This window comes from Blennius ocellaris (genome assembly GCF_963422515.1).
Source record: "Blennius ocellaris genome assembly, chromosome: 5".
NCBI lineage: Eukaryota > Metazoa > Chordata > Actinopteri > Blenniiformes > Blenniidae > Blennius > Blennius ocellaris.
The window spans coordinates 27180538-27206545 of record NC_137654.1 but is presented as its reverse complement, the minus strand read 5'-3'; the positions used below and the strand labels follow the sequence as shown (position 1 = coordinate 27206545).

At 43.1% G+C, this 26008-nt stretch overlaps 1 protein-coding gene across 1 annotated transcript; it reads left to right on the top strand.

The window, feature by feature from the left end:
• Positions 1 to 1709: 1709 nt before the first annotated feature.
• cacna1fa (calcium channel, voltage-dependent, L type, alpha 1F subunit a) lies at positions 1710 to 24392 on the top strand (the record flags this gene model as incomplete). The annotated part of the gene is made up of 47 exons (XM_080496959.1): positions 1710 to 1728; positions 3075 to 3265; positions 3405 to 3509; positions 6284 to 6423; positions 6505 to 6650; positions 6841 to 6993; positions 7162 to 7358; positions 7453 to 7556; positions 7699 to 7841; positions 7936 to 8004; positions 8079 to 8142; positions 8230 to 8256; positions 8759 to 8919; positions 9013 to 9238; positions 9358 to 9565; positions 10205 to 10325; positions 10460 to 10532; positions 10955 to 11018; positions 11127 to 11184; positions 11274 to 11370; positions 11468 to 11597; positions 12449 to 12508; positions 12605 to 12711; positions 12959 to 13046; positions 13158 to 13265; positions 13533 to 13585; positions 13697 to 13843; positions 14294 to 14495; positions 14611 to 14769; positions 14876 to 14986; positions 15070 to 15153; positions 15382 to 15402; positions 16344 to 16478; positions 16575 to 16640; positions 16742 to 16833; positions 17587 to 17746; positions 18954 to 19081; positions 19178 to 19274; positions 19358 to 19460; positions 19582 to 19683; positions 19776 to 19900; positions 20453 to 20799; positions 20898 to 21071; positions 21150 to 21535; positions 22769 to 22881; positions 23533 to 23865; positions 24186 to 24392. The coding sequence occupies 47 exons, from the start codon at positions 1710 to 1712 to the stop codon at positions 24390 to 24392; spliced, it is 6204 nt and encodes a 2067-aa protein (XP_080353085.1).
• Positions 24393 to 26008: the final 1616 nt, after the last annotated feature.

Below are 26008 nucleotides of genomic sequence, written 5' to 3'. Positions count from 1 at the left end.
GTGTCGGCCGTGACAATCAACACAACAATCCGTGTGTGTGTGTGTGTGTGTGTGTGTGTGTCTTTTTAAATTGTGTGTGTAAAGTTGACTCAGCAAAACCTCATTCCGCTCTGTTTGCAGTTCATTGTTGTAATATTATTTCCTCGCCTGGCAGCTTTGAATATTTAGTGTCTTAGATTTTAAGAGAGGCAAACAAAACAAATGAGGTCTCGCCGTCGCGGCCGGAATATCTGATTGAGTTCTGAGGAGTTACGGCTTTTGTTTCCCCCCCAGACAGTTACTGCACAAACCCTTTGTCACTTTATTGTCCACGTTAGCAATGACGCACTTTACTTGTCAATCAAATCCAAGCACCCGCACAAAGAGTGGAGCAACTGTATAGAGAGGATGTTATTTTATATGTACTTTATGATGTAAATGTTGATCAAGACAATAAAGATATGAGGTTTTCTCTGAGACTTTTGAGTGGTGTGGATGTTTCTCTCATGGCACGAGGTCTCGGGAAGCGTTAGGAAATATTAACACCACTTTTCCGAGATGGATCAAGGCTTGTCTTGTGAGTTTCATCAAGAAGTTTATTCATTTTTCGGTGCTGCAAAATTGTCCCAAATCAGTTGAGAAAACAGACAATTTACAAAAACATTTATTTATTAATTTATTTTTTTGGTTACCCAGAGTGACCCCACAGTTCACTGAGTTAATACCATTTTCTCTTACTGCGTATGCAAGTTTGAAGTTTTGTTCCTAAAATACAGTCATTTTATGAGCTGGACTGCTCAGATTTGAACTTTGTTGATATTCATTTGTAAAATATACTCGACAGAATATGTGAGTACTTCACAATTTTCTGATATCTGGCTGTCTGTCTATCTATCTATCTATCTATCTATCTATCTATCTATCTATCTTTAGATGAAACGTTGCCTTTGCTGTGTATGTATTTACGGTAGACTTCCGCCCCCTACCGTCTCCTCTGTGGTACTGCACCATGTCACGGCGACTGTCCAAGGTCCTGAAACCAGATTTTTTAATTTTTTAATTTTTTTAAATATATATAAATTCATACTTATTATCCTGTATTAATGTCTTATTCATTCTGTCACCACTCCCTTTGAACATTCATCCCCCCCCCCCCCCCCCCCCCCCCCCCCCCCACACACACACACACACACACACACACACACACACACACACGGCCGCCTGGTGCCTCCACCTCCACCCTGGACAGATTTCCACTGTCATCCTTTTAAACGGCTCAGCTGCTTTAATCCCGCCGGCTGACCACCGCGGACATGAGCACGCATTGGCCGTGCATTCGACTCGCACCGGTTAAAGAAATTATATGCAAATCGGAAATAAAACAATCGAGGAAAATGACCAGAAACCGGATTTAATTGGGATTATTTTCTGCGAGGAGGAAGGTGGAGGGAAATAAAGGAGGGGAGCAGGATGACCCGCAGCCGCTCAGCCGCTCCGGCGTCCTGCAGGTGGATGTGACATGACAGCCTGCCACATGCTCCGGGTTTTTTTTAATTGTATTTTTTTCATATCATTTCTCTCTTTTTTAAATTAAATTCCTGGGAAGAGCTGTTTTTTTTTTTTTTTCCTTTGTTGGTTTTTTTCTTCATATCTGTGATCCGTGACGAATCGCAGATCCACCAGAGGAGTTGATGTTTTCTTCAGAGGCTTGGCGGTGATAGACTGCAGGAATGGACGGGGCGAAGAAAGGTAAAGTCTCTCAGGCATACATTCAAAACTGAATTATGTAAAAACTAATTTAGATGTAAAGTCAGTTCAATAGAAATCCTATAAATAATATACACCCTTTATTAAATATATGCAATAATTGCATGGACACATGTAACATCATGGACATGATCTAAAGTTTAATACTTATCTGCTCACATTGTTACAGACTTTGTCTATGGATGATATAATAGATGTGCCCACTGGCTAATTCTCAGTCAACAGGTGTTCATGGGCCTACTTGGGGATAGTGCAGGGCTCAGTGCCACACTGCTCCCAACAAAGAAGTAGGTCACATCTGGTCTTATAATATGAGGCCTTCGGGACAGAATACCTGTCTGTCCACTGATGACTGGACAATCCCTCCCCCAATATGTTGGATAATAAAATGAGGACACCTACAGAAGATGATATATCTGTGGCTGCAACCTCATTTAAAACTCAACTGCAATAACTCACAGAGGTGGAAGTACAACAAATGTAATCACCCTTTATGAGTGTTTATTATGTGTGTGACGTCATTCATTCACGATCTTACGTGCTGCTCAGTGCGCCCACAATTCTAACAGGAAAAACAAACAAAAGAGTAATTTTCAAATACCCCTCCCCCCCCCCCCTTTTTTTTTTTCATTATAGCAAATAAAGGTAACAGATTAAAACAAGACTCATACACTAAGAGGTCATTAAGCATAATTCATATTATTGCATGAACCTGAGAAACTACTTTTATTTAATTTTTTCCCTCAAGCCTTAAATTCTACTTGAACATTGAAGGCTGCAAGTGACCCACCCACTAAAATAAAAACCAAACTTAAGGCAAAAAAAAATTATAATTTTAAAAATTAAATTGAAAATACAGCTAAAGTAAAATAGAATACAATTAAAATAATGATCATATTAAATATATAAATAGATAAATAATAGAAAAATACAATTATAAGAAATAACATAGAATTTAATGAATAAATAGGAAAGAAGATGGGGGGGGGGTGGTAAGACCAAACATGCTGCAATTTTCCCAAAACACCTGTCAGGACTGCCTCTGATACAATGTGTGATCTATTTAAATTCTAAGAAGGACAAAAAAAGTAATATTTTTCACATACTTGATTGGAAAATGGGATTTGAACACATCAAACTGAATGAAATCCCTGCGATTCCTAATTAAATCAAATATGGTTCAATAGTAACCAAAATAATTGCAGAGTTCTTGAGGCTCCCCGTCCTGACTGTGGAATTAAATCTTGGCCGTGGCAGGAAAAGTGTGAAAACTGATCTCACATAATTTGGGTTGATAATTCTTGATTTTTTTTTCCGCCCCACAACAGATGCCCCCCCTGGGGGCGATGCGGGCAAATCGGACACCCTGGGGTCAACTGGCTCGGCCAGAAAAAGAGGAGGGGGGGCCAAGAAGGCCATGCAGGCCAACAAGTCTGCCCTGAGGGCCCCCCGAGCTCTTTGCTGCCTCACCCTGAGCAACCCCATCCGCATGGCGGCCCTGGCCCTGGTGGAGTGGAAATATCCTTTTGTGGCTCTCGGGCCTCTTTCCGTGACTCGAAACTGTGTTTCTGCTTGTCAAACGCTTGTCGTGTCGCGTTTCACTTAGTGAGCCACGCTCAACGAGATCGGTCACATCGGCCTTAACGGAAGCGCTCAAGCCCTTCGACATCTTCATCCTGCTCGCCATCTTTGCCAACTGCGTGGCCATGGGCGTCACCAAGCCGTACCCGGACGACGATTCAAACCCTACCAACCACCAACTGGTGAGTTGTTTTGTTTTTTTCTGTCGACGTCTCAATTCGTTCGATTGACCTAAATGGTTTCTTTGTGATTTTTAGAGAATTAGAATTACTTTTTCGTGCCCGGCTTCATTTCACAGAATAGTTTTTCAAACTGCTTAAAACATACGGAACACTTTACCTTCTATTGAAATTGTTGTTCCTCCAGAGTAGGAGGTTTGTAAAAGGTTCTCAAATACAGAAATACCTAAAACAGAGAGCGAGAACACTTAATCTGGGTCTCCAGATTTGTTGCATATGAACACAGTGACACACACTTTACTTAAAGACATTTAATTATAATTTAAAATACTTCACAATAGACTAATAGAAACACTTGAGAAAAAGCTGCATGTGTTCACTTGCAAACACATCTACTGCATCCATTATCCATTATCCATCCATCCATCCATCCATCCATCCATCCATCTATCCATCCATCCATCCATCCATATAGCATTAGTTAATGACTGTAAAGTTAAAAAAGACATATAACAACAGGTAATTGTCTAAAAATAAACATATATAAAATAATAAAGGTTAAAACAAACATGTTGACACTTGAAGTTTCTCTCCAGCATGACATGATTATATGAATTTGCTGATAAGTGCTGGTCAGACTGAGCAAATAATAACATTTATGCAAAAACATTTTGATCCATTGACGATCCACGTCTCCTCTTACCATATGTTTTTGTTTGTCTTACAATGTGGAGCTGCTCGGGTGTCGAATTTGAAGGAGGAATTCTGATGAATCAAGAGAATATATTGCAGGAGATGAGGGAAAAAAAACAAAAACGATCCTACCAAAATGGAGAATTACAATACCATGTTACGTATAGACTTCAAACAGAACGCCCGTTGTTATCAGAGCTGTAAAAGAAGGAGCTCCGTCTTTAAAACATTTTTTTAAATGAACACTAAATCAAAACATCTTCCCCCTGTTTCCTTCACATTATGTTCAGTCTCAGCTCATCTGAGTCATTCAAGACTCTTGATTTAAAAAAAAATGTTTTTTATTAAAGTGTAGAAAATCAACATAGAGGGAAATTAGCACGAGCTATACAAAGGACGGAGAGTCGGGAGGTATTTCTTAATGAGTCTGAGAAGGTAGAAGGTGGGAGGGCTTCCGGTGGGTGATAATGGCATTAGAGGGGAAGAGTTGCGCCGTGACCTGGAGCTTCGTTGACCCTGTCAGGGATCATCACTGACTTAAACACCAACCATCTGCCTCGCCTCTCTTCCTCTTTGTCTCCTTCTTATTGTTACTGCTTTTCTCATGTTTCTCTGAGCGAATCACACACCAATTGGCCGCTGTGTTTTACAGCGAGTCACACGGTGAATCCAGAACAACGTGGTTGATCACATGACATAACAGACACGCCAACGACACGTGGCGCTTTTTTACACTGGATTCTCAATATTTATAGAACATTCATTTAAAAAAAACAACAACTGGGAAACTGAACGTTTCTATTCCAGGGTGTTTAAGGATAATTCAAGACATTCGAGAACTGTCACATTTTCTAGAACTCTCACATGTTCTAGAACTCTCACATGTTCTAGAACTTATACATTCTAGAACTCTCAAATTCTAGAACTCTCACACATTCTTGAACTCTGACATTTTTTCAAACTCTCATACATTCTAGAACTCTCTCAAATTCTAGAACGCTCATACATTCTAGAACTCTCACATACTAGATCTCTCTTACATTCAAGAACTCTTGTATATTCTAGAACTCTCACACATTCTAGAACTGACATTTTTTTAGAACTCTCACATTTTCTCGAACTCTCACACATTCTAGAACTCTCTCAATTTTAGAACTCTGTCACATTATAGAATTCTCTCATATCCTAGAACTCTGACACATTCTAGAACTCGCTCACGTTCTAGAACTCCGGCATATTCTAGAACTCTGATCTATTCCAGAACTCTCGCACACCCTCGAACTGTCACACATCCTAGAACTCACACAGATCCTTCAGCTCACACAGATTATAGAACTATAGAACCACTACTATGTCCATGTTCTATGTAACGACCATTCACACATCAGTGAGATTGAAAAATAATATGAATGAATGTGTGAGTTACCAAACATTTGAGCTTTTCTGATGAAGGGGGTTGAATCGTCTGTGGAAAGTGGAACCGAGGCGGGTGTTTTAGTTGAGGCGAGATCTAAAGCAGTAGTGGACCAGTGGAACAGTCTTTCAGCAGGATAAATGTCAGTACATCTCTTTATTGGATTTCAGACAGGAGGTAAGCTGTCAGTTTAAGATATTGTTCCTCCCTGAGACGAAATGTAAAGTTGAAACTCTTAAATTTGGTGTGAGGTTGTGGTGAATCGTGTTGATTTCATGAGACGCCGGTCCGCCTCCATTAAACCACATCTTTTCTGGATTACCGTGTCAGTCTGAGGTAAAGTCCAAGTGACAGTGATAGTGATTAGAAGCATTAAGCTGAAGGTTACAGAAAAGAGATCTGGTGACAGTCTTAAGTGTGTGTTCGGCAGTGGGTTAACAGGTTAGAAAGCTTGATGAGTGCACAGTCGCCACATTTATTTCCTCCGAAGCAAGCGAAAAAGTCCTTTTCTACAAATGACGCAAGCAATAGCCGTTTCTAAATGTCAACGTTAAATCCGAACGGTTCCTTGACATTTTCTTTGGTATTCTATAGTCTGAGTTAAAAAAAATGTTATCTCAATTATGCCTAACCCATCCCTACGTTACCTTTGTTTCATTTTTGTTCCCAGGAACAAGTTGAGTACGTCTTTCTTGTCATCTTCACCATTGAGACCTTCACTAAAATCCTTGCCTACGGCTTAGTCATGCACCCCAGCGCCTACATTCGGAGTGGATGGAACTTGCTGGATTTCATAATCGTCATCGTCGGGTATTTTGGTCCTTCATGCAGCCACGACGTCGATCCTTGATTGTCTTCCAAGAACTGAAGGAAAACTTCCCCTCTGTGCAGGTTGTTCAGTGTGATAGCAGAGGGCATGACGGACCATAAGCCCGGAGAGGCCCACCACGCCGCGGGGAAACCCGGAGGCCTGGATGTCAAAGCTCTGAGAGCCTTTAGGGTGTTACGACCACTTCGACTTGTATCTGGAGTGCCAAGTACGTTCCACTCTTGTATCGCTTTTATTTGAGTATGAGAGTGTGGTTTGTCTGCCTGTTTGTGCTCACCGGTTATGATGGACCGGTCAAAGTGCTCAGAGTCCATCGTCCCAAACACCCTCCTGGATAGATGGATGTTTGAATTTGTTTTTGCCACTCAAGGTTTTTTGGTTTTTGTTTGTCTTTTCAGGTTTACAGATTGTGTTGAACTCCATCATGAAGGCCATGGTCCCTCTGCTCCACATCGGCATGCTGGTCATGTTCGTCATCATCATCTACGCCATCATCGGCCTGGAGCTTTTTATCGGCAGGATGCACAAGACATGCTACGCTCCGACCACAGGTCTCTGCTGTTCATGAATTATCTGGGTGGCGCTGAGCTGGCTGGATGTTGACGGTTTAATGGCCGACCAGTGACTTTCAGCATGGGGTTTGCATGTTCTTCCTGTGTGACTTTTCCAAAGTTTCGGGGATGAAAGGAATGTGTGTGTGTGTGTGTGTCGTGGTCCAGGTCTCATGGTGGAAGACGATCCGTCGCCTTGCGCGTTCGCGGGCAGCGGGCGCTTCTGCATGGTCAATGGCAGCGAGTGCAGAGGCAAGTGGGAAGGTCCCAACGGCGGGATCACAAACTTTGACAACATCTTCTTTGCCATGTTGACAGTCTTCCAGTGCATCACCATGGAAGGTTGGACCGATGTTCTCTACTGGGTACGTCCACGTCTCCCCGAGTCTCCTCTGTCTTTTTTGTGTTTTTGGCCCGGTGACCGATTCTTACGTATCCGTTCTCTCTGCCTCTGTACAGATGAACGACGCCATCGGTTATGAGATTCCGTGGGTTTATTTTGTTTCCTTGGTCATCTTTGGATCATTTTTCATCATCAATCTTGTTTTGGGTGTGTTGAGCGGGTGGGTAGATGTTTTACTGCAAACTTTTAACATCTTTGTTTTCACTATGAACATTTTTTTTACAAATTAAGCCTGTCATGTATTGTGCTTTGTGAGTTGTTGTTTTGTTTTTTTTCATTTGTGCATGTATTCCTGCACGCAGAGAGTTCTCCAAGGAAAGAGAAAAGGCCGTGGCCCGTGGCGAGCTTCAGAAGGCCCAAGAGAGCAAACAGATGGAGGAGGACATGATCGGCTACATGGACTGGCTCATCGAGGCCGAGGACGTGGACGAAGAAGGAAACAAACGTCGGTGCAAATGCAAAACCTCCACGGACATTTCAAACACTTCACTTCCTCCCGTTGCGTTCACTCACCATCTGTCTGCGTGTGTCGTTCAAAGGCGCCGCAATCGCGAAGAAGAAGATGATGAAGAAGTTTGGCTGGTACAAGCACAGCGAGGACGGCGGAGGTACGACCACGGTCTGACGGCAGGTTGTTTTGTTTTGATTCGATGCTTCCTAACGGCCGCCGCTGCGTTCGCAGAGTCGGACTCCGACGACGACATAGCGTACCTCGACGACGACAACGGCTTCTGTGCTTCTCTCATGTAAACGTCACCATTGTTCATTTGATGCTAAACAAAGGGAGTTCATTATTGAAACTGGTAATTTATCTCTTTTTATTTCTCTTTCAGGGCAAAGATGATGGCCAACAGCTTCTGGTGAGAACAAAAGTATAGAATGAGGAGAGTTAACGTTCAGACAGCTGCTTTGTTTGCAAAAATATTATATCGTTACACAAACATTTAATTCTTGATAATTGTGTGTACCAGTCGTACTTGTCAAAGAAAGCAGCTTTCAACAATGGTATTAGATTAGAATATAGTGACTGAAATACAGTTTTTAGCAACTTTAGTGCTACAAGAATACGCCATACAAGAATCAAAGAATATGTATGGAAGACTATGTAAAAGAATCAATATGTTGCGTGAAGGTGTGTTGGTTGCTGGTCCGGTTATTACATAATGATGTTTTTGTAGACTTAAAGAGGACTAGTAGTTACGCCAGGCAACACTAACTTCCTAGTTTTCTTGTCCTGTGATTAAATATAATTTCATCAAGTCAACAACACACCAAAAAATTCAGTATTTTTTAAAATGATTTCATTTTAATATTTAACCCTACATTGAAAACATATTGTAACCCTGTTTGCGCTCTCTTCAGTGACCAGCTGTGCCAGCTGAACCACACTTTCAGGAAGAACTGCCGCGTCGCGGTCAAGACCACTAATTTCTACTGGCTGGTGCTTCTGCTGGTGTTCCTCAACACGGTGGCCAGCGCCTCCGAACACTACGGACAGCCCAAATGGTTAACGGAGATGCAAGGTGAATAACTCTTCCCCCTTTGCCGGCGAATTTGTTGAAGCAAAAAAAAGTCAATAATAGGAGTTTTTTGTTGTTGTTGTCTTTGTCCCCCAGAGCGAGCCAATAAGATCCTGCTGATGCTGTTCACTCTGGAGATGCTGATGAAGATGTACGCCTTCGGCCTGCAGATCTACTTCATGGCGCTGTTCAACCGCTTCGACTGCTTCGTGGTGTGCGGCGGCATCCTGGAGACGCTGCTGGTGGAGCTGGAATTCATCCCGCCCATTGGCATCTCTGTGCTGCGCTGCATCCGGCTGCTCAGGATATTCAAGATGACCCGGTAAGCGGCGGATCCACGGCGCCAGTGGGGGGTGGGGGGTGGGGGGGGGGGGGCGGAGGTGATGATTCGGATCTGACGTCCGCGTGTCCCCCCGGGCCTTGGTTTTTTTCGTCTTCCAGACACTGGGCTGCGCTGTCCGACCTGGTCAACTCGCTGCTGAACTCCATGAAGGCCATCTGCTCCCTGCTGCTCCTGCTCTTCCTCTTCCTCATCATCTTCGCCCTGCTGGGTATGCAGCTGTTCGGAGGCAAGTTCAACTTTGACGAGACTCAGATGAAGAGGAGCACATTCGACTCGTTCCCTCAGGCTCTGCTCACCTGTTTCCAGGTAAATATTAGATTACTTGAATATATCACTGTTTCCTAAACACGTTGGGGGGTTGTTTCTCTCCCTCTCCGTCTTTTTTGTGTCTCGGATACATCCCTCACTCTCGTTCTATTTGTCTTGCTCTGATTTGACAAACAACACAACAGGTAAAACAAGAGGTGAAATGGAAATAATAAGCACATGTTAATAAATATAATAGCAACAGTATGACAGTGTAAAATGGCAATTTAGTGTAAGACAGAATTTGGTGTAATTTGGTGTAAAGACTTATGTAGAACACAGCTACATAAAATGCTGAATAATGAAATAAAATATTGTAAATTTTTTTTTTTTTATGACATGAACACAAAGTGAACAACTGATGAAAAAAAAGCCAATCAACTTATAAAAACAATGACAGAGCATATAAAACACAAGTATCTGCACGTTAATGCTTATGTTCTGTACGTCTTATGATTCTTTTTTCATTTGTGGAGAAGTGATTTGTAATAATCAAAATACAACAAGACTATTGTTGTAATAACATTTGGATGAACGAAACAAACAAAGGAAGAAAAGAGGATCATTAGTGTGATAAATATGAATCAATAAGGCTGATTGCTTCTCCTCTGATTTCTCTTAAATGACGTCTTCTTCCAGATCCTGACGGGGGAGGACTGGAACGCCGTGATGTACGACGGCATCATGGCGTACGGCGGCCCCATCTTCCCCAACATGGTGGTGTGCCTTTACTTCGTCATCCTCTTTGTGTGTGGCAACTGTATCCTTTCTCAGTGAGCCGCGTGAACCGCTGTACGGCCTGAGCCTGTCATGGCGTATCATAGTCGTATCACTATTATTCTGAGTGTTTTAGTCCCAAAGGAAAACGATGAGGCTCCTTCATTCTGCGACCAGACATCCTGCTCAATGTCTTCTTGGCTATCGCTGTGGACAACTTGGCAGGAGGCGGCGGGAAGACTAAAGTCGAGTAAGTCGGATATAGAAAAGGAGATACAGGGGAGCAAATGCTGTCCTAGTTCTGTATATGTTCGACGGTTTAATATCACATTGGTGATCTGTCACTGAGGCTTCATGCCTGAAAGAACATTTGTAATTCTTCATGTAGATATTCTTCATAACATAAGATAATATGTGGTACAGAAATTGCTACGTGTGAGATAAAATAAGAGCGAGAACGCTACAGGGTGGCAGAATGTGAGACTTAAGAGACAAAAAGAAACGACGTGAATCAAGAACAAAATCCAAATGTCTCATAAATCAAAGTGTTGATTGGTGGCAAAGATAAAACACAGTCTGCTTTGTTTGTCTTCTTCTCCGAAGATCTGTTTAGTTAACAAATCACTTTAATTCTAATACAAAGAGTTGACGTCCTCGTGTTTGTTCGTTCAGAGAGAAAAAGGAAGAGGAAGAGGAGTGGGATGAAGATGAGGAGAAAGAAGATGAGGACGCAGGGGTAAAGGATTTTTTTTTTTTAGCGTTTACCTTTGATATATTCCATATTTAATATAGTGATACGAGTTATGAATAGTGATTTTTGTTTGTTTGTTTGTTTTGAGTGCAGAACGAAGAGGACGACTGGCAGGAGAACGAGGAGCTGAGAGCCATCGAGGGTCTGGAGGGTGAGTGAAAGAAAACATCCCGTACAGCAGGAGAACTATTAGCTCTGCTCATTTAAAGGGATTGAAAATCTCTATTTTAATCTTTGTAGGAGTTGCTCCATTGAAGCCAGATTTCTCTGGGCCCAAGGAAAAGATCGTGCCGATACCCGACGGGAGCTCGTTCTTCATCATGGGGAAGAAAAACTGGTGATTTGAGTCGATTCTCGCCCCAAAACAAAAAGAGGCGCGGCTTTCCGTCGCCACCGACGCGCTGCATGTGATCTCCTTTCCCATTTTTTTCCAGCTTGCGAGTCGCCTGCCACAACCTCATCCATCACCCCTACGTCACCAACTTCATCCTCATCTTCATCATCCTCAGCAGCATTTCACTCGCTGCCGAGGATCCCATCAAGTCTCACTCCTTCAGGAACATCGTAAGACCAATCCTCGCCTACGTTTTGTCTCGTCAACATGCTTTAACATCCCCTTCATGAATTTGTGAATTTATAGAGCAATTCGTATGCTCACCCCCCCCCCCCAAAAAAAAACATAAATAAATAAACAAAAAAAACCCAGTGTGGAGCCACAAGACATTCAACCTTCATAGAGCACAACACAGCAGATACACTTATTTTACAAGATTTACCAAAAGTGTAGTTTATGATACAGTTATTGAAATGATTCCAATAAAGACCCACTAAAATTATATTACTATTATTTATCTATGTATTTGTTTGTTTATTTGTTTATTCAATTGTTCAACTGCCGATAAACTTATTTGACCAGATTTACAAAAAGTGTAGGTTATGTTACATTTGTTAAAATGATTCCAGTGCAATAAAGACCCACTGAAATTATATTCCTATTTTATTCATTTATTCATTCATTCATTCATCCATTCATTCATTCATTCATTCATTCATTCACTCACTCACTCACTCACTTTTTTTTATCTATTTATTCAATCCTTCAATTAATTACATTTTTAGTAATTGTCTTTAACTCTTTAAGCCAATTTAAGTCAAAATAGTAATTTAGTTGTTTCAGTGGTTTTAGTTATTTCAGCTCTTTTTTGTCTAATTTATATCCACACATTAAACATTGAATTTAACCAGCGTCATTGGCAATGAAAGTCCAAGCTGGATTTCATGTCAGTTTTCATGCCAGTCACCAGCGAGAGCTGAGAATTTAAGTCCGCCGTCAGAGAGCCGACAAACTTTCTTCACTGTTCGCCGGACGGTGTCGTTTATGAACTTAAAGCTGGAATACATCCTGTGGCTTTCAGGTGCTGGGGTACGCAGATTACGTGTTCACTTCAGTTTTCACCGTGGAGATCATACTGAAGGTAAAAATGTGACGAAAGTCAAGGATGTTTAGTGAGAGAACTCCCCGTGGGACCGGTCTCTCATGCTGGCTCTTCACATTCTCGCTCACACTTCAGATGACGGTCTACGGCGCTTTCCTGCACCCCGGCTCCTTCTGCAGAAACGCCTTCAACCTCCTCGACCTGCTGGTGGTCAGCGTGTCGCTCATGTCTTTCTTCCTGCAGTGAGTGAATAAATGATGTTCTATTTGTCTGCAACGCTTTCGTGACTCCTGCTCTCGCTTCCTAAGTCGGAGCTGCCTTATTTCTCTTAATGCCTATTATGCAAGAAGAGGCACGAGCCTCAGGCATTACATTGTCAGGCTGTGAAAACGTCACGCAGAATGTTTTGCCAAAGCAAAGTGGATATCCATTGAGCCGCGGACGCCAACGTCATTGACGTCAGTCGTGCCTTGAAACCCTTTTTTGCAGCTCCAGCGCGATCTCCGTGGTGAAGATCCTGCGAGTGCTGCGCGTGCTCCGGCCTCTTCGAGCCATCAACAGAGCGAAGGGACTGAAGGTGAGCGGGCAATAATTCCCGCGTCCGCTTCCTCCTCCACCTCAGCTTCCCGCCGTCCCGCCGTCCCGGTCCGTTGCCCTGTCGAGACTCCTCGTTTTGCTTTGTTGACAGAACGTGGTGCAGTGCGTGTTCGTGGCCATTCGCACCATCGGGAACATCTTGATCGTCACGACCCTGCTGCAGTTCATGTTCGCCTGCATCGGAGTGCAGCTTTTCAAGGTGTGCCTTCGTCGTCGGCGTCGGCTTCACTCTTTCACTTACACCTTCACACCTTCACACATTTGTACACGGAACCCGAACGGCGGCAATCCGTCTCTGGTGTTTTCACTGTTTGTGAACATTTGAGAAGCGCCATTCATAAATGTCAGGTGTGCATTTGTAAAATGTCGCTGTCGTTTAAGTGCTCTCACGCCTTTGTTTGACCGAGTTGCTTTCGGCTGCGAGTGTTTTTCGATGACATTTCTCCTCCCCGCTTCACGTTAACAGGGACGGTTCTACAGCTGCACCGACGAGGCCAAACACACGCCGATCGAGTGCAAGTCAGTGTCCTTCGTCAACACAATACAAAGCGACCCTTTCCCAGTGGGGACTGTGCATCCCGCTTCAGTACTGGTCACAGAAGTAAAGTTGTGTCCCTGTCTCATCTGAAGGGGGACCTTTGTGGTCTACAAAGACGGGGACATGAACCATCCCATGGTGAGAGAGCGGATTTGGGAAAACAGCGATTTCAACTTTGACAACGTGCTGATGGGCATGCTGGCTTTGTTCACCGTATCGACGTTCGAGGGCTGGCCACAGTGAGTATTAAAGTCACACTGTTAGTGCAGGCAATGAGGCTGGTAATTTAACTGCCCTCGTGAACACGAACATCCGACTGACGTATTTAATATAATCTAAATATGAAGTGCAGGAGAGTAAACTTTTGGCTGACTGATTCAGACCGTGTCGAAATTATGGCTTTTTCGATGTGTCTCTCTAAAGCCTTCAGATTTCTCAATTTAATAAAGAAAGAGTTTTTACTATTAAACAAGATATTAGCCAGAGCTCATCTTCAGTCCTTTGGAAGGCAAATAGGACGATATATGGAAAAAAGTCCACGACAAGAAGAGACGACACAGGAAAATATCAGGTCGTCGGATCAGTTCAATTGTTGGTTTTAGGTCTTTTGTTTACAAAATAACGTGGAAAGTCAGCAGCCCAGTTTGAGCGCAAGTGACATTTAATTTATTTTCTGCGTTAATTCAAAGGCTCCTGTACAAAGCCGTGGACGCCAACGCCATCAACCGAGGGCCCATCTACAACTACCGAGTGGAGATCTCCATCTTCTTCATCATCTACATCATCATCATCGCGTTCTTCATGATGAACATCTTTGTGGGCTTTGTCATCATCACGTTTCGGGAGCAAGGAGAAGCCGAGTTCAAGAACTGTGAACTCAACAAAAATCAAGTTAGTGATTTCACAGGAACGCCCCATACCCCTCCCCCCCCCCCCCCCCAAAAAAAAAATCTGATTATCACGCTGCTGTTGCTTTGTGTTTGTTTTTCTTCTTTTCCCTCCGCAGCGTCAGTGTGTGTATTACGCACTGAAAGCTCAGCCCATAAAGATTTACATTCCTAAAAACCCGTCGCAGCTCAAGTTCTGGAGAATCATCAACTCCAGCCAGTTTGAGTACGTCATGTTCGTGCTGATTCTGGGAAACACCCTCACCCTGGCTATTCAGGTACAGGTCCATCCACGCCGCTCGGGGGGGGGGGGTCTAACGGCTCTCGGTCTCGTTTCGCGGAGGTGAAGTGACGTGTTGTCGTTTGTGTTTGGTCGTCTCGCAGCATTACGAACAGTCCAAACTCTTCACCTCCGTCATGGACATCCTCAACATGATCTTCACCGTGGTCTTCACCATCGAGATGATCATCAAGCTCCTGGCTCTGCGGGCTCATGTGAGAGTTTCACCTTCCGGTAACGGTTTTCACTGTGAACTCCCCCCTCCCCCCCCCCGTTGACTCTTGTTTCATCGGTGCAGCACTACTTCATCGATCCCTGGAATTCGTTCGATGCCCTGATTGTCGTGGGGAGCGTGTTGGACATCGCCGTGTCCGAGTTCAGTGTAAGGGCCTAATAAACTTTGGTTCAACTAATAGCAAATATAATCCAAACTGCATGTATAGTATCCTAGTTTTGTGACGAAATCTGAGATTTGCTCTTTTTTTTTTTATCACATCAAATAAATCTCATATTAGTTTAGTATAACTGGTATCTGTGTTTTAATATGACTTTGTGGTTGATGTGTTTTCTTCTCATTTTGTTTTTGTGACGTCGCTGCCTGGTTGATCAGGGAGGAGGCGGCCATGGCGAGGTGAGGTTTTTTTGGAGCTCATCTCACATTGCTCACCTTCACAGGTCAAATCTGATTTTGTTTCAATATTTTTCAAGACATTTTTGGACATTTCTTAAATTCTTGTAATGACGTTGCAATAACAAGCAATAACAAGCAATAATAATAATAATAATAATAATAATAAGCAGACAAGAGATTTCAAAAGTGATTATCAAGCATTAAATTGTCATACATTTCACGCTGAAAGAGCTCGAAACCTTTTTATAAAACATTGCAAGCCTGTTTACGAGTGCAGTCATTCTGTGATATCAGTAAACACCAGGCTCTTCGCGTGCCGAACGAAAGGTCCTCGTGTTAGAATAAATTTAGTTTAATTTCGAGGGAATCTTTTATAACGCGTGGCTGATTTTCTCCAACTCGGTAAAGCCACGTGCGTCTTTAATCCGAGTCGTGAGGGCGGGAGGTGATTTCCACCTCGGCAGAATTAAGACGTCAAACTCATCATGCGGTGAAAGCCACTAAAATCTACCTGATGTCTGGTGTGAGAGAAAGAATGGGAGGCAGGATGGATCAGGACCAGCAAAATGAAACGTATGCCTGATTTTGGGAGGAAACCAGGAAGAAAAACACATCCGGACTCGTGTTTGACCATTGAGTCCGTAATAAAAGCATTTTAAATAAAACGTGAATATGGATGGCTGGAGCTTGATCACAGGTGTTGCTAACATGATTATGAATATTGAATTTACATTGTGTGAGAGCCGTTGGATCCGATAAGCAACCGATTCCACCTTTGAGGTCTGATCCACGTCTTATTGAGCGATAATGTGACTTTATATGAACTGTCTTTGTATTTAGTTTCCACTTTTCAAATAATCTAACTGTGATTCAGATCTCTATTAGAAATGCATTTGTTTTCAAATGTGTTTCTTTACGTATTTACTCCTGGTTCTCTCCAGGGTGGCGGGAAAGGAGAGAGCGGGAAAGTGTCCATCACCTTCTTCCGCTTGTTCCGAGTGTTGAGGTTGGTCAAACTGCTCAGCAAGGGAGAAGGCATCCGAACTCTCCTCTGGACTTTTGTCAAGTCTTTGCAGGTCAGCGCAGCCACAAATCAAGTCAACTTGTTCTTTAACGTACACGTTTGTGATTTCTAACTTGTTTTTTTTTCTACCTGTACTTTATCCTCTCAGGCTTTGCCGTACGTCGGCCTCCTCATCGCCATGATCTTCTTCATCTATGCCGTGATCGGCATGCAGGTGAGTCTCTTGTTACGAAGGTTGTTTTTGAGTGAAGAAGCAGAAAATGTTCAATACTGCATTAAACATATTTCTTTTCCATCTTGTCATTGAATTTTTAGACGTTTGGGAAGGTGGCGGTTGACGACGACACGCACATCAACAGAAACTGCAACTTCCAGACTTTCTTCATGGCCGTTCTGGTACTTTTTAGGTGAGATCTTCTTTTTTTTTCTTCCATTAGGAGACACATTTCTTCTTTAACAAATATGCTTGTATTCATGATGCTTTAATATAAAACAGGCGAGTCGAACTCATTTTACACTACATACAGCACAGTTTGATCACAAGTGGGCCAGGCCACTAAATAATCGCATTATAATATAGAAATAACTAAAACTCTACATTTAAGTCTTTGTTTTGATGCAAGAGTATTACAGGCTACTTCATATTATAATATATTCAGTAAGCAAACACTGAAATATCTTTTTAAGTGTATTATAATCTTTTTAATTTTAGCTTATATGCCATAAAAATAGAAACAATATCTCAAATGTAATTTTTCATGGTTGTCCTGTTGTTTTTTTATGTATCCTTTATCCTTGCAATTAAAAATGCTTGAAACATTTTATTTCAGAGCTTTCACATTGTTCAGATGCACCATTAGAAGCTTTTCGCTGTCAGTTGCAATCATTCCACAACAACGTAAACATAAATTCCTCATCAATCTTATTTAGTGATACTCAAATCTGCAGTGCAATGTTTTCACGTTTCAGTTGAATTTCATCAAGGAATAATTTTTCACTGCCGTTGAAATGCACTTTAATTGGCCGACGCCCTCGTGAGGAAAGTAGAAGCGCATCCGGCTCGACAGGGGACGTAGACGCACACGTTGCGTCGGCCCCTTAATGGGATGAGAGGAGGATCAATGAAAATACTGGCTGGCGGGTCCCTTCCCTTCTCGTAGGTGTGCCACAGGAGAGCAGTGGCAGGAGATCATGTTGGCAGCTCTGCCTGGCAGACGCTGTGACCCAGAAGCTGACATTGAGCCGGGCGAAGAGTTCACCTGCGGCAGCAACCTGTCCTACATCTACTTCATCAGCTTCTTCATGCTCTGCGCTTACCTGGTGAGTGACGCCACGGAGGATTTACGGGCTGCTTCCTGAACCCACTCCAGACACACTGCGTCGCGACTCCCAATCAAATGGAGCTATTATTAACCCAAACCTGTGTTTTAAAGGCTCACGGGTCCGCTGGAGTCAAACTCGGGTGAAAGTGGAGAGGGATGATGTTGCAGCTCACACTATCTTCTCTCATTCCCTGCTCTTAAATGAAGAGCTGGGATTTGATTAATCCACAAGGGAGACCCAAGTCACAATAAACCACTAATAGGGATGCAAATGTTTTGGCAGCCGTTCTCTGTCCTTGGTGCTATTTTAAGGCTTTAAATGGGTCAAATAAAGGCTTTAACGCTGGAGAACGTGGTGGAGCTTCACACTGCTGCTTCAGGACTGCATGTGGAATATTTACATGAAGGCCAGAAACACAACCTCCCATAAAATTTTAAACCCACTGTGTTTTACACACAATACAAAGGAAACAGCTCAGATAATTAAGGAATATATCTCAGAAATATATAGTAATTGATTTGTTGACATTATAAAGTCAATTATATTTTATTCTACGATCATGTTTGTAGCTATAAATGTTCTAGAAATCTATATAGGTGTGTGTGCAAATGGACTGAAAAGAGCATTCTAAATGGACTAATAACTGAATGCATAAAAGCATCTAAGTACACGCTAAGACTTATAGACTTGTGTTGAGAATTTGAGTGTATTCAACCATGAGAGCCCATTTATGAAATACACAGAAAGCATATAGACATAAAACCCGATATAATCTCGCAGTCTGAGCGGTTGTGTCTTCTCTGCTCCTTGATGATTGATTTACCGCGTCTCTTCACGTGTGTGTCTTCACTTCCTTCTTTGGTTTCTCCGCTTTTGGGCAGCTGACATGTTTGAGCCTGTGTGTGGTCTTCGACCTTTAGCTGAGAGCCACCGAGACCCCCACCCCCACCCCCAACGGTCAGCTAAAATAGGATAGGACCCCCCCCTGTGTCCTGCTAAATTTACTATATTCTCAGAATTGCAAATCCTCATGAATGGTCTGGCGATGTATTTAGAATCATAATTGCTATTTCTGAAAGACTCGTGTCGGTTTTCTGAAGAATTTGGAAGCAAATCTCAAGACGATTAAAAACGTCTGTTTCTTACTGAGTATTACCGGTGAAGCAAGAGCTACAGACGTTTTAAAGTTATACACTATCTACAGATTATCAACTTGTTCATCGCCGTCATCATGGACAACTTTGAGTATCTGACGCGAGACTGGACCGTGCTGGGCACCCATCACCTGGATGAGTTCAAGAGAGTTTGGTCTGACTACGATCCAGAGGCCTTGTAAGACTCCCCCCCCCCCATCCTCTTTATCTCCAGCTTGCCATTGTTGTCATTGTTTTGTGCACCAGTCTGATCCGTTTCTCTGTGCTCTCACAGGGGTCGGATAAAACACATCGACGTCGTCACGATGCTGCGCAGGATTCAGCCGCCTCTCGGTTTCGGGAAACTTTGCCCTCATCGTGTTGCCTGCAAAGTAAACGCCACGATTTAAAGCTGTGACAAGTATATAAGAGTAACAAAGAACACCTGAGTAAAACTCCCTTCTTATCCTCTCAGAGACTCGTCGCCATGAACGTCCCGCTGCACCCCGACGGCACCGTCACCTTCAACGCCACCTTGTTTGCTCTTGTTCGGACGTCTCTGAAGATCAAGACCGAAGGTGGGACCCGTAACGTAAACACAAACCTTCGCAAGTCGTTTCTACTTGTGCGCGATCGGCTCAGTGGAGGTGTGAGTTTGCAGGTTCCTTTTGAAGGACGTGTGCTTTGTGCTCTGCTCAGGCCCCATCGACCAGCAGAATGAGGAGCTGAAGCTGATTATCAAGAAGCTCTGGAAACGCACAAAGCCTAAACTCATCGACGAAGTCATTCCTCCCCCTAGAGGTACGTCACAAAACTGCAACACCTGATCAGAGGAAGAAAACGCTTCGTGTTCCTGAAACTATTGGCATCTATTCTTTTTCTCTCTTCCTCAGGGGACGAGGTGACCTGCGGTAAGTTTTACGCCAGCTTCTTGATTCAGGACTACTTCAAGAAGTTTCGCAAGAGAAAAGAGAGGGAGAGGAAGTCCAAGAGGAAGGACAAAGCAGCTTCTCTGCAGGTAATGTCTCAAAAGACACATTTCACTGACTTGAGTCATCTTGATCATTACTGCAAATGTGCGGTCAAAAGGAAAACACAGAAAAATATATACCAGACAAACAAGATTTGAAAAATTCAAGTCAGTTTCAAGTTTGAAGACGATCCAAGCTGGCTATGGGTGAAGGCAGGGGTTGTTGTTTTTTTTTTAACTTAAACTGTTGCAGCAAAATTAAAAAGTGTTTGCCTTAAACAGCATTCACAAAACAAAGTAATCTCATACATACTGGTTTTATAGATATCTAACAAGTTTCGACTGTCACACTGTCAAAACTTTTTTTTTTTCTTAAGGCTCCATCATCAAGTCAAAACTAAGTGCCAAACTGACTGCAAGTAAATAAAACAATACATATGATCTACCTTTTATTTGTTTTGGACAGATATGAAAATAACACCCAGTAACATCGAGGTCCAATAATCCAGCACAATAGTGGTCGTTGTGTCCTCTGGACACAGAAAATTACATTTCTTTCGGGGTAAACGTGAACGTCTTTATGTTTCTGCGTGACCTTAGCAAGGGCTGCGGTCACTGCAAGACCTGGCTCCAGAGATGCGCTTGGCGATGGCGTGCGACCTGGAGGATGAGGAGGCCATAGAGGGGGAGATGACCGGCGATGACATTTTCGACAGCGAGGCCGGAACCTCGGCGACCAACACGCCCGCCAGCACGCCGATGCCGCCCATAGACGCGTTGGTGGAGCAGACGGCTGTGATCATTGAGCCCGAGCCCAAAATCACCAAATGCGACGTGATCACCAGGCAGGTGACGGGGCTGCAGGAGTACCAGAGGCCGGGGTCGGAGCTGGCGGGCGTCAGCATCGTGACCGAGCAGCCGCTGAGGGCCGAACCTCTGCCCGTCAGGTACAGTGGAAGCGACGCTCGCAGGTTAAACGCTGCGACCCGTCACATTATCTAGGCGTTTCTTGACTTTCTTGTCCTGTCTTGGTCTTAACAATCAGACAACCAGACCCTGTGAGCGAAATGCCTGCACCCCCTCCACCTCCGCCTCCTCCTCCAGAGATATCAGTCACCGAGTTTGTGCCTCAGGAATCGGTCGCCGAGGCGCCAGCGGAAGAGGCTGTGCAGACTTGTGGTGTTGAAATAGACGCCGCGAGTATCGCGTCAGTGGAAAGGTAAGAAACAAGTTCCGTCGCCGGGTGCAAACAAAGATGGACCGATCATGATCGCAGTGTCTCTCTCTGGTTTTCTAGGTACGTGTATCCAGAGGCCGTCTCTCCCGTTCCAACTGAAACAGGCTACAACAGCCAGAGTCTGGAAAGGGCGGGCAGCATCGGAGAAATCCCCTACGACAACGCCAACGGCTTCGCCAGCGGCGGCTACAGTGACGCCAACATGAACGGAGGGAGCGCCGCGGTGAGTCCCACTCCCTACGCCGCCGACGGATACGACGGCAACGGGTACGCCGGCTACGCCGAGAACGGCAGCGTCATCAGCGCCAACGGCAACGGAGGCTCAATGAACGGCTGCAACGACAACGGCAGCAGCGTCGGCGGCTACAACGGGAACGGCTACAACGGAAGCGAGAGCAGCGGAGCGCAGTTTGTCAGGAGACGGCTGCTTCCAGCGATACCACGAGGCGAGGCACCCTGTCTGTATTCTCACCCGTGATGTAGAATAATATTTGATCCAATGCGAGATTAGGGATAGTCAAAGTTCAACTGCACCTGGAAATCATGACTTTAGAAAAGTAAACCCCAGCATTTCACACAGGGATTTCACACTACAATTAATTTCTAAAAGAGATTAGAAAAGAGATAAAAGACGTGTGAATATCTTTCCTTCCTGTGGCAATAAGATTCTATAAATCTTCCCTGTAAATAGTGCTTGTACAAATTAATATTTAACATTACTTATTTAATGTCTATCCTTTCTTATATTCAACTTTCTATTCTGTGTGTAACAATGCTTAAAGGAATTTCCCTCTGGGATTAATATAGTATTTCTATTCTATTCTATTCTATTCTCAAATGGCCATATTGTCTGAAACGTGCTGGAAAAGTAGGATGAAACTGCTAAAATCAGGTACAAAAACAGCTGAAAAGAAATGTGTTTTGCAGCTCCAGGTACATTTGATTTGGTAGAAAATCACAACAATGTCTCTTTTGGTTCTAAACGTTTCAGACCCTTGCTCTTGTTCAACAGTTTCTCTTTTAACCAAACCCTAAGACCCTCGGCTGCTCTCTCATCAGGTTAATTAGCAATGCTAAAGCTAATGCTAATGGGTACACGGACATCTCGTCCACGACTAATGTTTTTTCTGCATTATTGATTTGAAGGGATGAAAGTATATTTGACACATTTTGAAGGATTATTAAGTATATTTGACGCAAAAACACAAGACATATATTTCATTATGAAGCAGTCTTTAGTGTTAGGGTTAGATCTGAGGTGTGATCAGGCCAGTGTAGGTGTGAGGGAGGTGTAATAGGCTAAATTTAAACAAAGCCATATGATACAATATTACATTTATATGGACATATACTAGATATATAGCAATATATATTAAATATCAATTAGAAATGACAATGTAAAAGTACGTTGAACAGGATTTATTTTCTCCAAAAAATTCTGAAATCTCATTCCTGGACGAGTTGTCCAGCGTTGCAGTTTTGTGGACTAGTTGTCCTACAATCATGTGTCCTTGTTTTCTTCCGTCTCCATTTGGGACAATGCTCCCACCAATGCATTGTGGGTGTTTGTATCAAGCCAAGTCCTTTGTTTGTCACAAACCACAATTAGTGAAATGTTTTTAAGTATCTGTTCAGTGAAGTTTATTCACAAAGTCCATCGTACCTGCTCATCGTTTCAGGTCACAAGCCGGCTTTTAACTTCCAGTGTCTGAGGCCACAGAGCAGCATCGACGACCTCCCCGTCCCAGGGACCTACCAGGGCAGCACGACGCCAACACGATCCCGTCTACAGGTGACGCACGGAATCCCACCCCAACAAACAAAATAAAAGTACACTGCAAAAATTCCTCCGAAAGAAGAGAAGAAAAAAATATACTTAAAACAAGGAAATTAATACTTAAAATAAGCACAATTATCTGCCAACAGAACAAGAAAATTTTACTTGACAAGATTTTCAAACATAAGAAAATAATTCTCATCCCATATGACCCAGCGTCTTGAAAATAGCATTTTTGGACTCAAAACAAGTATTATTTTCATGTGTTATTATTTTTTCAAATCTTAAAATAAGAAGATTGGGCTTATGAAATGCTAGTTCAGGTCATTTGATTGCTTGTCAGTCATCTTAAAATGAGAAAAATGCTTGTTTTAAGCCTAACGGTACTTATAACTAGTTTTTAAATACTCAATGCCAAGACCATTCTAGCTAATAAGAAAAGAAAGTAATAATCATCTTAAAACTAGAATAATAATCTTAGCGGACAATTTTGTTTTAAGCAAAAAGGACTTATTAGTCAAAAAACAAGTAATTTTTCCCTTAATTTAAGAAATTATATCTTGCCTAGATTTTACTTTTTGCAGTGTATCTTGAGGTTCTCACGCTGACTCTCTCTCTCCTCACTTCACGGGGCTGTCTCTCTTTTTTTCCGCTCTCGTCCGTCAGATCCAGCACAGCCTGGACTCGCGTCCCAGCAGCGTGTCCTCCATGTCCTCCGCCTCCTGGGCTAACACGGCAGCAGCTGGCAACACTCCTCTTCCAGGGATAATTGCCCCCTCGGGGCGCCGGGGCAAGCTCATCTACTCTCCCATGATCCTGGTGGACGAAGCCAGCGGTACCAGTCAGCAGCTGTGGAGCGACGGCTCCGCAAGCCTCCCGGCGGGGCGGCGGCCCGGCTGGTACCCCGGCCAGACCAGGACCTTCACCAGCGTGAGGATGCCGCCGTCCGTCAACCAGGGCTACGTGGAGAAAGGCAGCGCGGACAGCTTGGTCGAATCGGTGAGCGAATTCACGTTATCCCCACTTCTAGAAGTTATTTTTTGAATGAATTCTAAAGAGCAATTATAAATCAGGACTAATAATGATGATAACAAGAAGAAACTATTGTTCCTACTGGTACCAGAACGGGAGTTTTAACAGTGTTTATTAGATATTACACTGGTTTTGCACCGAAGCTTATTTCACTGCTCTTTTTACCCTGCATTCATTATTTTATTTTTTTTTGGAAATCAGATTTTCTAAAAGACAAAAAGCAGAAACTCTTATTGGGAAACATTTAACAGAAGAAATGAAGCTCAATCAATGTCTTTTCCTTTCAGATTTTGATCTCCGAGGGCCTCGGCATGTACGCCCGGGACCCCAAGTTTGTGAACTTTGCCAAGCGGGAGATCGCCGACGCCTGTCACATGAGCCTGGATGACATGGAGAGCGCGGCGACGGACCTGATCACACGCGGAGCCAGTCAGTCGGTGTCTCGCTTCGAGGCCGAGCTGGCCGACGAAATGAACTGCGTGATTTCTTACTGAGATCGGCTCACACGGCTCACATGAAGAGTGAAGCTGTGATGTTGATTTTGTAAAGAAGAAGAACAGCAACAACAACAACAACAAAAATGTGAATGCCAAAACACACGCACATTGATTTTTAAGAGCGTCCGTCAGCACGTGGGAGGACTCGGCAGCTGAACAGATGAATACTTCCATTATTGTTTCACTGAGGAGTTCTGCTGAAAATGACTGCAAACTGTGGCTCTTAGTATCATTATGAAATGCGATCCATTTTTTTTTTTTTTTGCATTATCTGATTTTGTACTGTACTTTATAACTATTGTCACTTTATATGCGTGTATGTTGAGTTGCGATCGTGGCAAATACATGGTAAGATGTGAAAAATTGAATCTTGTAGCTCAAAAAATATATTTATAATTTGTTATAATTTCATTATTATGAAATCCAGTTTGTGAAGGACCAACATCAGCATTTTAGAGAAATATTTTGAACATATTGAATGTCCTCTACAATGTGACATGCAGAATAACGTTTAAAAAAAAAAATTCTAAATTATGTTTTTACTTTACTGTGAATTTGGTTGGTTGTCTATTGGAGGTGCACAAATAAACCAGTTTTCTCAAATGTATGCTGTATTTATTAGCTACTATTAATGTGCAGTAACCGCAGTGTCAGTCCCAAATGCACGTCAGATCAAAGGTTATTTCTCCCATGCGGATGCTGAAGATCACCGAGAAACACAGTGAGTTATATAATCAGGCCCATTAAAGGACCAGCAGATGGTCAACATCTGGGTTTCACTTCCCCCTTCGAAGAAAAGGAGCGTGCAGAACCGTGAGCTCTGTGTGTCTGTTGTGAGTGTCGACGAGTGCTGTTGATGTTGCTGTGCCATGCTGTGAGCGTATTTTACATTCCTTTAAGAATCCCAAGTGGAGATATTCCTCTGCCCATGTATTATGTTGTGAAAAAAAATCCATTAAAAAAGTTAAATACAACAGAATTCAGTAAAGCTTCAGAGGATTTGTTAATTTTGTACACGTGACTTTTTTTTTTTTGCTGCAGTTCAGCCTGGATTTTGCTTCCCTGAGCGCAGGTTCACAGGATCAATAATAATAATAATAATAATGTATCCCTACGGTTTCAATGGGTTCCTATGTCTCTATTTGTATTCCCTGTTTCCCGTCCAATAGGCATCGGTGCAGGAAGTATCTGCGTCCACACGATTCCATGAAAACTACTCAAATCAATGTAGTACACATGCCAGGCCTATGGGTGGTGCTGTAATGCTGCCGCAAGAAATGCACCGAAAATGGAGAGGAAGACAAGGAGCAAATCCCACATCTCACCTTATTAAACCAAATAGCATCAGTCGCTTCTGCAGCACAATCTGGAGCGTGTCGTCCGCCATTGTTGTTGTTGTTCAGTGATGTTGTGGCAAGCAGGGTTATTGACAGGTAATTCCGCTTATCTAGATATTTTTTGTTGCATTATTTGGACACTTGGTGGCGGCAATTACACACAGGTTGTATACGTAGAGGGCAAAGGTAGTGGAGTGGGAGGACTCATGAATATACAACTTGCTATAGCAGGGGGGCACGTTTTAACTCCCTCCCAGCTTTAGAACGCCTCAATCT